The sequence below is a fragment of the Dendrobates tinctorius genome, unplaced genomic scaffold, assembly GCF_039654945.1.
Source record: "Dendrobates tinctorius isolate UK_male_01 unplaced genomic scaffold, ASM3965494v1 ptg000140l, whole genome shotgun sequence".
NCBI classification, from domain to species: domain Eukaryota; kingdom Metazoa; phylum Chordata; class Amphibia; order Anura; family Dendrobatidae; genus Dendrobates; species Dendrobates tinctorius.
In genome coordinates this window covers 9015064-9033260 of record NW_027361808.1, presented here as the reverse complement: position 1 = coordinate 9033260, position 18197 = coordinate 9015064, and the positions used below count along the sequence as shown (strand labels likewise).

General features: G+C 48.6%; 1 protein-coding gene across 3 annotated transcripts in view; it reads right to left on the bottom strand.

Moving 5' to 3' along the window:
* Window positions 1–18197, bottom strand: part of AHCTF1 (AT-hook containing transcription factor 1) — a 258110-nt gene that overhangs the window by 63888 nt on the left and 176025 nt on the right. For all 3 annotated transcript variants that reach the window (XM_073545122.1, XM_073545119.1, XM_073545120.1), the window contains exons 23-25: window positions 17700–17831; window positions 16347–16488; window positions 5515–5662 (exon numbers count right to left, since the gene is read on the bottom strand). In XM_073545122.1, coding sequence (XP_073401223.1) covers window positions 5515–5662; window positions 16347–16488; window positions 17700–17831 — 422 coding nt within the window. The remainder of the gene's footprint in view (window positions 1–5514; window positions 5663–16346; window positions 16489–17699; window positions 17832–18197) is intronic.

Here is an 18197-nt window from a genome sequence, read left to right as displayed (position 1 = left end):
CCCCACTGCCACCGACTCTGTGAGCGGATGAGAGCCTGAAAGGTAAACCTATAAAAAAGGAAAAAGTATCTGAATCTCGCAAAAAGACTGGAATCTCCGAAGACCTGAAGAATCAGGACCTGGATAAAGGCTCCATGGAACAAAGAAAAATCATGCAGTTCTCAGAAAGCCAATACTGAACTAAGGAATTTTCTCCTGAAAAGACAAGAAAAGACTCAATCTTTGATCCCCCACACGAGTTCTGCAGAGGAAAAACCACTGGAGAACGACGAGGAGTAGCCTGAGGAAGAAGAGAGTTCGTCCCTCTGGTGACCTCATTAGAAATTTGGTCCATTGGAGCCAAACCCACGGAACCCGGAAGGCAAGTTGGTGAGGGATCTGTTTGGGGATAAGTTCGTTCGTCAAGCCGCAGGCCAAAAGGTCCTTCGGCTGGACACGGTTTGCTGGCATCGGGAAGGAGGAAAACCATGTACTTTCCTGCTAAATAAATTTTTGGTCAGTGAGGAAGTCCGATTCGTCCGACCAGTCTCCAAAAGAATGCTTTGATGAGCAACCTAACCCACGCGTCTATAGACCTTGCAATCCGGGTGGAGGCAAGGGCAGGATACAGTGTAGCAGCGGATGCATCCAAGGTCGATCCTGCTAAGGGCCCTATGAGACCGCCGTTGGTATCCCTAAGGGATGCACGTCTGAGAGGAAGGACCATCTAATTTGCGATGCGCTCAGGGGAGACGAGATATCCTGAGGCGCTCCCTTCCTTGGAAGCGGCTGAACAAAGATCTGAGAGAATGCCAGGGAAAGACCCAAGAGTGGGCCACTGTGAATCTAGGGATACCCTGGATTTCATCGCCGCGATATAGGATTAGACTGCCTAAGCCGTTGGTCAAGGAAAGACCATGAAAAAAAAAAAAAACATGGAGTATGTCAGCTGCATGGAAATTTGGGTCTAGGACCCACACATCGACTCCAGAAGACAACTAGGCTGATCACTCCCTTTGACGATCTGAGAGACCATATCCATCCTGATCCGTCCGGACCAGTGAGGGGATTGTAGTGTGTAGACCCGCTTACCTAAGTATAAGACACCACGCGCCCAAGGATAACAGTGAAGATACGAATCTAGCTGAAAGAAGAAAACGTGTTATCACCAAACTTCTCATTGGATCCAGGACTGGAGCAGCCTTCTACCATGGTTAATGCTTGCGGCGAGTAAGAACTCATTCCTGTCCGAGGTGGGAGACTTGTTCCTGTCACGCTCGGAAGTCACATCCTGGAGCTGCTGGTGGCTCTATCCGGTGTCTGCAAGAAAGAATAAGTAAGTACTAGCAAAGAGACAGAGAGCTTCGATCTTGTGGTAGCTTAAAAGGGCCCTTAGGGTAGACTAGAACTTACAAACTACTATTGGCTAATCATTAATGATAGGCGTAATACCGTGGGCAGTAAAATTAGCCAGAGTGCAGTACTGTAAGCTGACCAACAAGGTTGTTAGAGTTAAGCACGAATAGTTAGAAGGTGTAAAAAAAAGCCCTGTGGAGCAACTCACACTTAGGGCGCAGGTCGTGGCTGAAGGAAAAACTGCGACCATGCGATACCTGACGCAAGTGTGTCTGACCTACCAGAAAGTGGAGTATCCACTTATGCTACCGTCGAGATCCGCATTGTGGCACTGAGATCCACACTGTGGCACGTGGAAGATTTCTTGCTTAACTGTTAACAGACCATTGAACATGAAACCTGCTGCCGAAGGTGCCTCTGACTCACCTGAAAACGGCCTGCAACCGCTGCTGCAGCTCACCGGGAATGATAAATACCGAAGACCTCTCACAAGTGGTGAATAGACGGGAGCTTAGGCATATGTTGCAAGAGACTCTGAGGAGCATGATAGAGGGAGCTTCTGACTCACCTGACAATGGGACAGAAGAGTCTAGCCGATGCAGCCAATCGACCTCGGGTACGTCGAGTCACCGGAAGAACGGCCTGTATTAACTTAACGTGACTGGTAGAAGACCATCTAAGCCCTGGATAACGGCTAGAGTACTGCTACAATAGGACACGAGGAAAATGAAGGCGAGTGCGTCTGACTCACCTGAATATGGTGCAGAACATCAGTACCACTGAAGCAGTCAGCTGGAAACACGTCTAGTCCGCTGAAATACAACAATTTCAAACTACCCTACTGTACCTAGTCGGTGGTGCGTCTGAAGCCTGGATGGCGGATGGAGCACAGCTGCAATCGGCTCTCCGTATCCTGTGACCAAATCAGCGTGGGAAGAACCTCGGAGAATGGTATAGGAGAGAGCCAAATCTATGTTGCGGACCAGGCCTGGATACCTGACGGCATTAGGCAGAATAGCAGCTTCACGTGTAGTAGGGCGCACCACGAATTCTGTCCTGAAGTATATTCTGATCCATCATTTCTCCTGACGTAGAACAGTTGGCTTGGAATCAGAGGGAGACTAAATTCTACTCTCTGTTATGCGCCTGGGTTCAAACCCTTGGACCTGCGACCTGTGGTTAGCTTCTTTATTCACTGAGCCACAGCGGACATTGCTGGGAAATATGGACTCTTATCCAGCTGGAATTCAGGCCCATACACTGCAGCCGTGAAGGGGTAGAAGCAGCTCCCCTCTCTGTTTAGAGCAGTGTAATGCCAGCATCCAGAGGGGGACTGCAGGAAGATTCAGGGCCAGTGCCTGTGAGCCGAAGGTATGGAAGCATTTGATATGCCAGGTCTCTAGCACCTTTATGTGTAGAGCAATGGCCGAGACTTGCTGTGCTGAAAATCACAACATCCGGTGTGACTGTAGTAGAAATCACAGCGGAAAAATATGCAAGTGAGACTTTCCACCAGGGAAACACCGTATGGAGGTTTAATAATGGCCCATCACCCTGGCGTAAAGCGGGCAGTGGCACGGATAACAGCAGCGTGGGGCGTCCATTACGCCAACGACTGCACAGCTCTAGATTATTATTACAACAATGGGTGCATGGTCCTAGAGCATTTATTACACCAGTGACTGTACGGCTCTACAGTACTATTACACTAGTGAATGCACAGCACTAGATCACTGTAACTCGGTGAATGCACGGTTTTACAGTACTATTACACCGGTGAGTGCATGGCTGTAGAGTACTATTACGCTAGAGACTGTATGACTCTAGATTACTATTACACATCTCCAGAAAACTGCACCGCTCAAGAATACTATTGTACCAGTGACTGCACGGCTCCAGAGAACTATTGCACCAGTAACTGTGCGGCTTCTAGAATACTATTGGACCACTGACTGCACGGCTCTAGAGAACTATTGCACCAGCGACTGCATGGCTCTAGAGAACTATTCCACCAGTGACTGCATGGCTCCAGAGTACTATTGCACCAGTGACTGCACAGCTCAAGGATACTATTGTACCAGTGACTGCACGGCTGCAGAGAACTATTGCACCACTGACTGCACGGCTCCAGAGAACTATTGTACCCTGACTGCACGGCTTCAGAGAACTATTGTACCACTGACTGCACAGCTCCAGAGAACTATTGTACCACTGACTGCAGGGCTCCAGAGAACTATTGTACCACTGACTGACAGCAGGTCTCCAGAGAACTATTGTACCCTACATAAAGTTAGAAGGTTAGGGGACGGAAGGATATATGCTGAGGGGAGTCTGTCTGCAGAGCAGAAATACAGGCATGAAGATGCATGTTCTGAAGCCTACCTCTTAATCCAGTTTCCCCCCTGAACAGAACCAACAGTGACAGCAGGAGATGTTCGGTTTCCTTCAGAAAAGCGCCATCTTCCGGGAACAAACAGCAGAAAATGGTGACCTCAGCGAGGTGCGCGCTGAATACACGCCACTGAAGGGAGAGAGAGAAGAGGGCCCTACCCGAAAAGGCCGACAGAAGGCGGCTACTGGGGGCGTGTCTAACTGCCGGAGTGACGGTCGGCCAGGATGAGGCGGAGTTAACCACCGGAGACAGAGGAAAAGACAGGCCCCGAGGTGAGGGAGGCGGAGTCCCCAGATGGCGGCAGGAGAGGGGGCGTGCCTGTGACCGGCGGGAGAAAAGCCCGCCGATATGAAGGGAAGGGGGGCGGGGCTAAAGTGTCAGAACTAGGCCATGCTGAAGCCAGGGACTAAATTTAGAGACCGCGGCTGCCGAGCAGGGGATGGTAGCGCGGAAGCCCCGAAAATTACACACCGGGTAACCCTGCGCCCCCAAGGAAGTATCTATAACTACCAGCCACGCAAACCTGAACTACAACCAGTGTCCGCCGAAGCAGAGCAGAGGCTTTAGAAGCCCGTCAGAAAAGTAGCCTGGTGCCCCAATCTGCCTGCGAACTACTGGGATATGAACAAAAGGGGATCCCCACACTCCGACCCCTGAGATTAAGTAAATGAAGAAAAATGTTCTTTCCTCTTCCCAAGTCTTCTTTTTCCTCCGGGAACCTGGGGGGGGGGGGGTTGAGAGAACAGAAGAACCATCCAGGGATGTCGGAAGGCCGAAAAGACTGCGTTGTTGGACGTCCGCATCTCTAAACACCGACAGGCTCTGGTGGGCGAGTGGGTGAGGGACTGGGGCCAGGACCGGATCCGGATCACCTAACACGCTTCTCTGTTAGGGGCTGTGGGTCCTGCCGACTAGACGTATGAGGATACAGGGTGGCAGTACACGCCGTACTCATAGTCTCTTTGTGGGAGTACAGTTGTGACTGTTCACACTGTATCCCTCCGGGAACCTGAAAAGGAACGACGCACATTGAGGTAGATAAGGGTCTAATGAAAGACCCGTGTCCACCTCCTATTGACACTAAGCTAAACTGAACATTCTAGTTCCTGTTGGTGGGGTGTACACTGCAGAGGAGGAGCTAACTTTTTTATGTGCATAGTGTCAGCAGCATACACCCATGGTTTCCTGTGTCCCCCAATGAAGCGATAGAGAAAAGGGCATACTCATTTTCCAGCACCAAACACATACAGTGCACGCCGCTGCAAAGGTCTCTGTCAGATTCAGAAGCAATACCTGCTCCGCTCACAAGTCAGAGGACCACTGCAGCCTGTGATTGACTGCAGAAGTTAAGAGACTAAGTGCACTACACAAGAAAAAAAACACTTTAAAATTATATGGTCGGTGCTCATAGCAAGTGAGCATTTCTGCTACTTACAGGCAATCTGATCGTCACACATATTACTTACATATATACACACACACACACACACACACACACACACACACACACACACGTTCAAATCACCCCCCTTTCACGCTATTCAAAATATACACACATTTGGTATCGCCAAGTAGAGATGAGCAAATATGTTCGGGTTCCCTCTTATTCGACAAGCTATAGCGCTTACTGAATAAGCTGCAGAGGGAACCTGGACACCTGGATCGCGCTGGCTGAACAGCTGATCGGCGCCAATCATGGAGAGACTGTCTCTAGTAAAGTTTTGTGTAGGAATGTGCAAGGGTACCATAAAACTGATCCTCAAACAAAACCCAGGCATATGTCTTACCTTTTATAAGGTGAGAAGTCTCTACTCTCTCTAGCTGCAGACACTTCCTTTATTTTCATCAGCACGTTGCGGATAAAGTTGGCTTCGGTAATCACACTACCTGTTGGAGCTTGTTTTACAACAGTAGATAAAGGCTTGGGTCTTGTCACTATAATAAGAAACTGTTGATTAGTGTTAAATATTTCAGAGATTTTTATCTGTATTTTAACACAGGCAGAGAAATTACACAGAGGTCGTTATCAGAAGGTGTCAATTCTTCTGTATGCTAGAAAGGTGCAATGAGCACAAAGTAACATTTCCCCTGTATTTGAAACAAGAGTGGGAGGTCATGTTCCAACTAGATTGAGAGTAGTGGAGGAGAGCCAAGCCGTATGTGTTTGCAATTTCCCATCTGATGTGTGTGTGTGTGTGTGTGTGTATGTGTGTATATATATATATATATATATATATATATATATATATATATATATATACATATATATACACACAAATCAGATGGGAAATTGTAACAGTGTGCACACTGCAATTAGTCAGTCTGCAGTCACAAAGAGTGACTGCATGATTCTTTTCAGCCTAAAAACGCATTTAATATTATTTCATTCACACTGAAAAATCATCTGAAGAATAATTAAGAATGATGAATAATTGTCATGCTCGTGCCTTGGCTGACTGGCGTGAGGCGGTGGGTTGTGGTCCCACTGAGCCACAGACCAGACTACCCTGGAACAGGAGTGACTGAGACAGCTGCCTTAGTCTTCTCTAGAGCCTCCAATGGTGAGGTCAGGGTTGTGCGGCAGGCAGTTGTCTGGCTGTGACTGCTGATCCCACTCCAGAGAAGGAGGAGATACACAGGAGAGAACCTGGCAGGCTCAGTAGCTAGATACTAACTGAGTTTAGACATTGCACAGGCCATGTTCCAGTGGGTGTGGCAGCCCTAAATAGTAGAGGGTTCTAGATAATTGGTCAGGGACACATTAGCTAGGTGCACCCTGACTCCATAAGAAGCAGAGAGCTCAGGCGCGCCCCCCCCCCATACACACAGTCAGATAACATGCAGAGAGAAAGGAGACAAGAGTCATAGCGCATGGAGCTGGCAGCAGACAGAAATCACAGCATGACCTGGAGCAGTAAGTAAGTTGGTGTGCGGGAGATGGGAGGCCATGTAGTGATGCCAGCAGGGTTGTTACAATAATGAAGTATGTTTCCTGGCCTCCACAGGACACTGTAGCTATCAGCTGTGACATCACCCGCTCTTTACGCATCGGCCCACGTTGTTACTGTGGATGTTACCGGCCGGAGCGCCCTGGCTCTACATACCACTTTGGAGATTACAGCTCCATGCTTTACTACATTGCATGGCATCTGACAGCAGCTAACTGCGGACTCTAGAGCGCACATTGTAGTTGACACCCCACACTCCTTACTTACCAGGAATTCATAGCTCTAATCAAGGGACAAACCCCACTAACTGTTTTTACTAAAGCACCCTACATTAATGTTTTCACACTATGAGCTATTTGGCGGGATAGCATACACATTTCCAACAGCAGCAGCTTATCATACTATTCAAATGGACTTTAAACAGAGAAACAGTATATTTATGAACCCTTTGCCTATGCTAGATGTCCTATATTAGGTGTCTCTATAGGAAGCATTTTATGGTCCAAGTTAATTTCCTTTGTGAATATAATTTTATATAATGTCTCTAAAGATCTAATGCCTATTTTTTGTGCGGTTCTTTTGTATTTTCTGCTACCTCAATGAGCGCAACAGTGCCATCCATTTATCATTTTCCTGTTTATGGGCCATCATACAGGACCTGTGGTTCTGGCAGCAGCTCTTAGTATTTCTTCCTTACCAATGTCAGGGCTGTGGAGTCGGAGTCGGTGCTCATTTTGGTGGAGTCGGTATAAAATGGACCGACTCCGACTCCTAAAATATATAATAAATTGGGTACAGTAGTTCAATGCAGAATATGCTGAATATTTTTTCATAGGAAATTGGGAAAGTTATGAAATGTCCTATAAATGACTGTTCTATTCCTGATCTAAGGCTACATTCACACACAGCGTTTTTGCTGCGTTTTTTGAGGATACGTTTTTCAGTTGCAAAAGCAGATCAGCTTTTTAAAAAACCGCATCACCTGAAAGGTTTTTGAGCTCATAGATAATGTTTTCAATAGCAAAAGCAGATTAGAAATCTGCTCTATCTATACATCCATTTATCCATATCATATCTGCACCAAAAAGAATGAAAGCCGGATAGCACACAGACTAACACTCTTTTTTTTTTTTTAGCACCAGTCAGGGACACCTCATAGCTGCCCAAAAGGACGCCCAGGACAGGCATTGCTCGTCTTCAGTAACATCAACATATAGTTGGAATACATGGATTTTTGTGAGTACTCACCGTAAAATCCTTTTCTCCGAGACGCTCATTGGGGGACACAGAGACTGTGGGTGTGTGCTTCTGCCGTCTGGAGGCTGACACTAAGTATACAAAAAAAGAGTTAGCTCCTCCTCCGCCGCATACACCCTCGCCCCCAGACCGGGCGTAACTCAGTTTAGTGCATAAGCAGTAGGAGAACGCGCCTTAAACTCAGGCAAGAAATTATACGTCTGAAAAAGGGACCACCCTGATCCTTACATAAGGATTTGTATAATTCAAAATAAACAGATGCCAACTGGCTAATAGGGTGGGTGCTGTGTCCCCCAATGAGCGTCTCGGAGAAAAGGATTTTACGGTGAGTACTCACAAAAATCCATGTTTCTCCTTCGTCTCATTGGGGGACACAGAGACTGTGGGACGTTCTAAAGCAGTCCCTGGGCGGGATCTTAGCTCACCCAATCCATGCTATTTTGCGCCCCTGATTAGAGGTGCGCAACTGCTGCCTGGAGAATCTTTCTTCCCAGGCTTGCATCCGAGGATGCCTGGGTATGTACGTTATAATGTTTGACAAACGTATGCAAACTGGACCAGGTAGCTGCTTTGCACACCTGTTCCGCTGAAGCCTGGTGTCGCAGTGCCCATGAGGCACCCACTGCTCGAGCCGAGTGTGCCTTGATCCCTGCCGGAACCGGCGTGCCACTGATTTGATATGATTCTTGGACTGTCAGACGAACCCATCTGGCCAAAGTCGCTCTGGACGCAGCGAGTCCCTTCCGCCGCCCTTCTGGAATCACGAATAGAGAGTCTGTCTGGCGGAATGGCGCTGTCCTTGTCACATACCTCCTAAGGGCTCTTACCAGATCCAGGGTGTGCAATGCCTTTTCTACCCTATGCATCGGTGCCGGGCAAAACGAGGGTAAGACAATGTCTTCGTTGATATGGAATGCAGAGACAACCTTCGGCAAGAAGGGGGGAGCTGGCCTTAAAACTACTTTATCCTTATAAAAAGTCAGGAACGGCGGTTTACAAGATAAAGCCGCCAGTTCCGAAACCCGCCTAATAGATGTTATCGCTACCAGAAAAACGACCTTCCTGGACAGGTAAGGTAAGGAGACTTCTTGTAACGGTTCGAAGGGAGGCTCCTGAAGGGCCCTGAGCACTAAGTTCAGGTCCCATGATTCCATCGGTGCCTTATAGGGGGGTACTAAATGTGCGACCCCTTGCATAAACGTCCTAACCTGCCAGACCGAAGCGACCTTTCGTTGGAAAAGCACCGACAGGGCCGAGACTTGCGTTCTGAGCGAACTCGGAGCCAATCCCGCGTCCAGCCCTGCCTGCAGAAAAGCCAGTACGTTGGGGATCGAAAAAACCAGAGGAGCCACTCCGCGATCCCTACACCAACGGAAAAACACTTCCCAAGTCCGATGATATACCTTCGCCGAGGAAGGCTTTCGGGCACTCACCATCGTGGCCACCACATCGCACCTGAATCCTGCCTGTGTTAACAGCCAAGATTCAATGGCCACGCCGTCAAACACAGGGCCCCTAAGTTCGGATGGCAGATCGGCCCCTGGGACAGTAAGTCCGGCCGATCTGGGAGACGCCAGGGTACGTCCACCACTAGTTGAACCAGATCTGCATACCAGGCCCGCCGAGGCCAGTCTGGGGCCAGCAGAATTGCTGGAACCTTCTCTCTCCTTATTTTTCTGATGACTCTTGGAAGCAGAGGTAGCGGGGGGAACAAGTACGGGAGCCGAAACTGGCTCCACGGAAGCACCAGAGCGTCTGCTGCGATTGCCTGCGGGTCGAGAGATCGAGCGACGAACCTTTGAATCTTGGCGTTCTCTCTGGATGCCATAAGGTCCACGTCTGGTGTCCCCCACCGTTGGCAGATCTGTTGAAAAACCTCGGGGTGCAGAGACCACTCCCCTGCCGCGACCCCCTGTCGGCTGAGAAAATCCGCCGCCCAGTTTTCGATTCCCGGAATGTGCACCGCTGAAATTACCACGTGGTTTTTCTCGGCCCAACGCAGTACCAGCCCGACCTCGCGCATGGCTGCCTGGCTGCGCGTGCCCCCCTGATGGTTCACATACGCTACCGCTGTAGCATTGTCCGACTGAACGCGCACCGGCCGGTTTGTCAGCCAACGCTGAAAATGTTGCAGGGCCAATCGTATTGCCCGTATCTCCAGAATGTTGATCGGGAGAATTACCTCCCGAAAGGACCACCGCCCCTGGGCTGTGTGACTCTGGAAAACTGCTCCCCAACCCTGCAGGCTTGCATCGGTCGTCACCACCAACCACTGTTCCGGGGGAAAGGGTTTCCCCTGAACCAGAGACGAGTCGCGAGTCCACCACCGGAGTGATCGTCGGACCGGTGGAGACAAACTGCACCGATGATTGAGGGAAAGCAGCCTTCGGTCCCATGCTGACAAGAGCGCATGTTGAAGCGGACGGAGATGGAACTGGGCAAACGGGATTGCCTCCATCGCCGCCACCATTCTGCCCAACACACTCATGCCGTACCGGATGGATCTGGAGCCCGGCTGAAGAAGGTTCCGTACCCCCTGTTTGATCCTTTGCGCCTTGTCCTGAGGGAGGATCACCAGCCCCTGGGAGGTGTCGAAAACCATGCCTAGAAATACGATTCTCTGGGCCGGAACCAAGGACGACTTGTTCCGATTGATCAGCCAACCTAGGCGGGCCAGGGTATCCAGAGTGATACCGACATTCTCCTGGCACGCCTGAAACGACGGCCCCTTTACCAAAAGGTCGTCCAGGTAGGGTAGTACCGTTATGCCCCGAGCATGCAGGATGGCCATAACCACCGCCATTATCTTTGTAAAGACTCTGGGGGCAGTGGCCAGACCGAAGGGCAGAGCAACAAATTGGAAATGTCGCCCTCCGATCGCAAAACGCAGGAACCTCTGGTGTGGAGGAAAAATCGGGATGTGTAGATATGCATCCTGCACATCGATCGAGGCCAGGAATTCCCCTGGATCCATGGCTGAAATGACCGAACGGAGGGATTCCATCCGGAATCGCCTGACCCTGATAAATTTGTTCAGGATCTTTAAATCCAGTACTGGCCTTACTGTCCCGTCCTTTTTGGGGACTGAAAACAGGTTGGAGTAAAAACCTTGCGTCTCTTCGCTTTTCGGCACTGGGACAATGACCCCGTTGCGCTGTAGCGTCATTATAGCCTGCAACAGACCTTCCGCCTGCGATTCTGTTCCGGAAAGCCGGGAACGGAAGAAACGCCGTGGCGGGAGTCCGACAAACTCTATCTTGTACCCGGACGATATCAGTTCTGCCACCCAAGCGTCGCGTGCCACTGCGACCCAAACGTGGCTGAACCTTAGTAGGCGTCCGCCCACACTGTTGTCCGTAGGTACGAAGTGCCTCGAGTCATTTTGCTGGAGGCTTTTGTGATCTGGCCCCCCTCGCTCTGGGCAAACGGCCTCGGCCTCTACCCAGCGGATTGGCCCTGTAAGAAACTTGCCTTTCCCTAATCTGACCATCATTTGAGGAGGTGGATGCCCTGGCCGAAGTCCACCTCCAGGAGCTACGAAAGGGCCGAAAACGCCTCTGCGTCTGCCTGAATGCCGGCCAACTCTTCTGCTGCGGTAGAAAACTACTCTTCCCCCCTGTGGCTTCTGAGATAAGCTTATCAAGCTTTTCACCGAACAACCGATTGCCTTGAAAAGGCAATGAGGTCAAGGATTTTTTAGAGATAGAATCCGCTTTCCATAATCTCAGCCATAATGCTCGCCTTACGGCGATCGCATTTGCTGCTGCCACAGCAGAACACTCGGCCGCATCCAGAGCGGCGCCGACGAGATAATCACTCGCTCCTGATATCTGATTTGTCACCTCCAAGATTTCCGCGGGCAGATCCCTGTCTTGGAGGGCCCTATGCAGAGTGTCTGCCCATGAAACCATGGCCTTAGCCACCCAGGTAGCCGCAAAGGAGGGGGCCAGAGCCGACCCTGCTGCCTCATACACTGAGCGGGCAAGCCCCTCTATGAGGCGATCAGTTGGGTCCTTAATAGAAGAACCGCTGGGTATCGACAATAGCGATCTTGATGCTAAACGTGACACCGGTGGGTCCACTACTGGCGACTCCACCCACCCTTTATGGAGTTCAGGAGGAAACGGATACTTTGCTTGCAGCGCCTTTTGCATTGCAAAGCGCTTATCCGGGTGTTCCCTATGTTTCTGGACTAGCTCCTCGAACTCCGGATGTGTGGCAAACCTTCTATGCGGACGCCTGGTTTTCTTGAAGGAGACCTTGTGACCTGAGGCCGTGGACACATCATCCTCGATCTCTAAAGTCTGGTTGACCGCCTCAATGAGGCTGTCCACCGAGTCCTGGTATCCCAGGCTTTCTGGATTCCAGGCTTCCTCCTCCTCCTCCTCGCCCTCGTCCTGATCGCTTCCTGAGCTTGGCGACAGGGAACGAGATGCCCTAAAAATCGCCGCCGACTCCCCAGAGGGCCCGGCCGACTGAGAACGAGCTCTCTTACCATGAGCTTGTTTGGTGCTGGAGCGGCCCCTAACGGACGAAGGGTCCTGAGACGTGGACGAGCTGTCTTCCGCTGGCAGACCACCATCCTTGACCCTGCCCGGGCCCCGAAGGGACTCAATTGCCTTCGTAAGGGACATCATAGAATGCGATAAAGACACTGCCCATTCTGGGGGGTCCTGACCCCTGGGCTCTGCAACAATGGGGGGCTCCTGGGCTCGCTCCGACTCACAGGCTTCGCAAAATTTACCCGGCTGCGCCTTAGGCAGCCTGACCCCACAGGAAACGCAAACAGCGTATAGGAAAGAGTGAGCTTTCCCTTTGCCAGACATATTGCAGGGTAGGGTAGGAGGAGGAGGGTAACCCCTTCCTTGACAACCAGTGCGGCACTCGAAACGGGGTTGCACTCACCCACCGGTAACGTCCCACCTCTTCCACGGGGTGCTCTGGACGCAGCGAAAACCCTGAGACGTGGACGAGCTGCTTCACGTGCCGTTACTCGCCGGGGGCACTGCGGTGCACTCTGGAGAGAGGCGGCGGGGCTTCCGACCGCACTCCGGTGAGGAAATGCGAGGAGGGGGAGGGGGGCGGGAGCCTCCGGTCACTGTGCGCGCCCGCCGCGCTCCCCGGGCCGCCGGAAGTCAGTGGGCGGGGCTTCCGGCCCCCACCGGAAGCGGCGGGCGGGCCTCGCGCGGAACTCGCGGCCCTCCCCATACAGCGGGGACCGCGGCCGCCGGCGGAGCTTCAGCCGTACTCCGGCGGGGACCTGCGAGGAGGGGGAGGGGGAGGGGGGCGCGCGCTCCCCGGTCACTGCGCGCCCGCCGCGCCCCCCGGGCTGCCGGAAGTCAGTGGGCGGGGCTTCCGGCTACCACCGGAAGGGGCGAGCAGGCCTTGCGGATCTCCCCATACCGCGGGGACCACGGCCGCCGGCGGGACTTCTGGCCGCACTCCGCATGTGGCACTACTCGCACCGGGTTCCACCGCGGAGAGAGTCGGGCCCCGTGAGAAAAAGTAACCCCGTCGGGCGGGGGAACCGACAGCCCCGCGGCGCATTCTGGGGGGTCCCGTTCCGGGGGGTGACCCTACAAAAAAAGGTGAGCCTGGCCGCCGGGGGGGCTCTCTTGGGGTGCTCTCAACCCCATCCCTGGGCGGGGAGGGGGAGGCTACTGGGGGTGGATGCTTCGATCCCCTGGCTCACCTGCGCCTCCAACTGCACCCCTGGTGTCACTACCTAGGGGTGGAAGGGGCAACCTGAAATCCCGCGTTGCAGGAGAGGAACAAACGTGGAGTCCGTTGGGGATCGCCCATCGCTCACACGTGCTCGCCCGTTGTAGTTCATGGGGAAATCGAATCCTCTTATCAGGATGCGTTGCCCCTCTTTACAAAATAAAAAAGAAAAATGGTTGTCTGGGGAAAAGTCCCAGATGTGTCCCTCGGTGCGGGAGAGAAAACACGTGGAGGACTACTCACACGTGGTCGCCCGTTGATGATTTGGGGAGATCGGACCCTCTCTATAGGATCCGTCGCCCCTGTCTTATCTTCAAAGAAAGGAAAAAAAAAAAACCTAGTCTGGAGCTCCAGACTGCGTGTGCCTCCATCAGACACTAAGCAAAAAACTGAGTTACGCCCGGTCTGGGGGCGAGGGTGTATGCGGCGGAGGAGGAGCTAACTCTTTTTTTGTATACTTAGTGTCAGCCTCCAGACGGCAGAAGCACACACCCACAGTCTCTGTGTCCCCCAATGAGACGAAGGAGAAAAATAGACTGCATTCATCACCACATCTTCTTAAGGTGCAGGCTTTATTTTCAAGTGTAGGGGTGTGCAGTATGAGGTTCTGCAGCAGCTGAGGTGTGCAGTATGAAATTCTGCGGAACAGTATGAGATTCTGCCCCCCCCCCCAGGTTTGATCCTGGCTACGCCCATAGTGTGAATGTAGCCTGAGGATTTAGGCTTTACCTTAGCCGAGATAAGTCACAGTGTGTGTGTGTGTGTGTGTGTGTGTGTGTGTGTGTGTGTGTGTGTGTGTGTGTGTGTGTGTGTGTGTGTGTGTGTGTGTGTGTGTGTGTGTGTGTGTGTGTATATATATATATATATATATATATATATATATATATATATATATATATATATATATATATATATATACACACACACACACACACACACAGTACAGACCAAAAGTTTGGACACACCTTCTCAATGTCAGAAATCAAGGCAAGAGCTGACTACTTTGAAGAATCTAGAATATGACATTTTCAGTTGTTTCACACTTTAATTATATAATTCCACGTGTTAATTCATTGTTTTGATGCCTTCAGAATGAATCTACAATTTTCATAGTCATGAAAATAAAGAAAACTCTTTGAATGAGAAGGTGTGTCCAAACTTTGGTCTGTACCATATACATGTATACAGTGTATTACATATTTACAATTTTACAGTTTTTTGTGTTCTAAAGTTGTATTCCAATAAATAGATATTATGTTCTAAATATCTTGATTATTGGATCATAGAAATGATTAAATATCTGATGCTCACATTGTACTACAATAAATTTTTCACTTAAATATAAGCAATGTATGTGGGAGTCGGAGTCGTGGAGTCGGTGTAAGGGAAATTGAGCAGTCGGAGTCGCAGGTTTGGCTTACCGACTCCACAGCCCTGCTTACCATCCCCTTTGGCAATAGTGTATGTTGATATTATATTTCTGTTTTTGTTTATTTTAAGCATTTATTTTTGTATTATAGGAAGTCTACAATCCATACTGTTCCTGTCTTGGCATTTACACATAATTGTGCATGGGAAGAACTTTTCTAAGTATTGATCCCTCTTTTTATCAAGCTGGAGATTAAGGTCACACGCGCAGTTCCACTATAAATCTCTGTCTTCACTACACGCACATTGCTCTTACCTGTTTGTAATGCATTTACTTAAGTTAATACATTTCCATTGGTACTTTGATTCCTCATCTCTGGCACATGCATATTTAATCCAATGGATGTTTCTCATGCATCAAAGGCCACTGTGTGCAGACTCAAAATGACCCCCAAACAAGGTCCCAAGCAGCATCAAAATCCCAACTATCCCAGACACTAGAAACTTATCAAAAGATGAAACCTAACTTTTATTCTGTCTTTATAAAAGTATATGGCAGTGGTTACAAATGAAGTAGATGGAAAAAACGACATTTTGGCCATAATAGGCCATCTTTAAGCCAAAATTACAAGTTTTAAAAAATCACCCATAACAGGTTATAGCTGATTTTTTTAAACTTATAATTTTGGATTGAAGGCGGGCTATTATGGTCAAAATATTGATTTTTCCCATCAACCTCATTTGTAACCACTGGTTACAAATAAAAGTTAAGATTTTACCTTTATGAGAAGAAGTTTCTGGTGCCTCAGATTTTGGTGGCACATGCATATTGCTATTTGCACGTCATACATCGGTGCATGTAATATACCCACACAGTTCTTAGTGAGCTCTGATCAAACCTGGAGCGAGGGGTAGGACATTTGAGGCCTTATATTACATATGTGCATCGGTGCAGCAACAGACGTCAAAGTGCTGTGAGCGGTGATTGCAGCCGCGACCTGTATGACTGAAAGTCAGTGACTCCCTGGAGTTCATTTTCTCCAAGGAGCTGCACTTTCAGGACAAAGGTTGGGCAACTTCCTAATGTTACTAACTTGCAGATTAACTCTATATCACTAGGTTTATACCATTATCGGACGTGACCGGATACCTTTAAATTATTTTTAAACAGATTTAATAGAAAGTAAGCACAGTAACCAAGTTCAGCTGGTGCATATATTTCGTGCAAATGGAAATAGTAACTCTGCTAGCTATCCCCTCAAAAATTAATGAAGGTAAAGTCAAAAGGATCTTACATACAGCCGATAGTTAAAACTTTAAGTTACCTTTCTTCCAAACAATAGAAGGGCAGGGTCTGGCCCTATCGCTTGCCAGAGTTTGCTGCACACTTGGGAGTATTTTGCTATATTGATCCAGTATAGACTTTCTGGCAGCTGCTCTTTCTCGCTGGCGTCTGTCAAAATCATTCTGCACAAAAAGAATAAGTCTAAAAATACATCCATTTCTAAATATAATATCAGACACTATCTTACAAAATAGATTTGTTTTATTTTCAGATACTCTCCTTACAAAATGCAACGTACTCGTCACATGGTGAAATGAATACAATGGGGTTTGTCTTAGTCAACAAATATTACAAAATTAATAACCTGCCGATTGCCAAAATTGTCTAAGGTTGGCATATGACTCTGAAATTTAGCCTTGGAATATCCTCACAGATTCAGCAGATGCATGGAGATTTCCAGCAGCAGGAACGGAGAACTCCCCATGGAGAACACAGATTACATGACTGCTGTACACATCGATGAAAAAGCCAAGTACACAGGTCACATAAAAAAGCTTATAAATTAAAAAAGGGGATGATACAAAGCGCTGCAGAGTACTGCAGGGAGGCAAAGCCATCAACAGGAATTCTCAAATGAATACAGGGCTATGCGTTTCCACTCATCACACTCATATCCCAGCAATTACATGACCAAACAGTGTCAGGAGGGAGCCAGATCAGATCCAGAAGAGCTCTACAGTGCATTTGAGGTGCTAAATTTGCTCTGTAATGGAGGATAAATATGCCATGCCAACAACTAAAAAACAAAACATTTGGGGCCATTTGAAATGCAATTTTTTTAATGATCTTAAAAATGTGTGAAACACAAATTAAATGACATTTTAGTGTCACTTTGTGTAGCAAACATCATTGGATGTTTCTAGGATGATGCCCTGTACAAGTCACCTGACCTCTGCAGTCAAAAGACAAAGCGGCCCTGTGAAAGGGGACATTATGAATTCCATTACTGGCACAGAACAAAAAGCATCCTGTGCTGGAACCATGGGGGTAACCGCATGAGTGTATGGAAGTCTAGTTTCAGGAAATCCTAGCTCTGGCCAGAAATGCATTTAGCACAGAAAATCCTTTTAATAGTAAAGGTCTAAAACACGCTCAAAACAGACACCTTCAAACTTGGGGGTCAAGCTGGAAGTATCTACACATTTAAATGTGGTATTATATGGCATCTCACCACCAGAGTGTTAAGATATATCGGTCAATCTATATTTTAAAAGTAGAGATTGTCCTTCACTGGAAAAGACTTTAAAAACCAGATCTATGGAATTACTTCCCACTATTCGCATTACTTACATATATTTATGATACTCTTTTTAAAATCAAACAAAGGACTTACTAGGTGATAATTGTTCAGTGACTGGTTTAGCTGCAGTGCTGGTATGTAATTTGCTCTCTGTAAATGATGTACCAACAAAATCTCTTGATTTTGAATACCTCCGTTTGTGCGCAAATATGCATGCAAGTAATCCTATAATGAAAATAAAGATTAATTAAAACTTAATGCAAAAGGAAACATTCAGATCCGGTCTCTCACACTTTCCCAACCGGAACAGAAGTGAGAATTGTAAAAGAAATGTTATTGTATAATTGGCACAGGAAAAATTTCCCACAGTTTGTGGCTGTTAACATCTTCATGCCACAGGCAGTGCTAGCATTTCTGACGAGGCCATATAAAGAGTTTTTCAAGTCACCTTGTGCTTTACTTCAGTGGTACATTTAATTGGATATGACTTGCGGTTCTCTAGTTTCAGATATTTGCATAAAGAGAATCTGTCACCAGGTTTTTACTATAATCTGAGAACAGAATGATCTAGAATTTGGAAAATTAGTAATT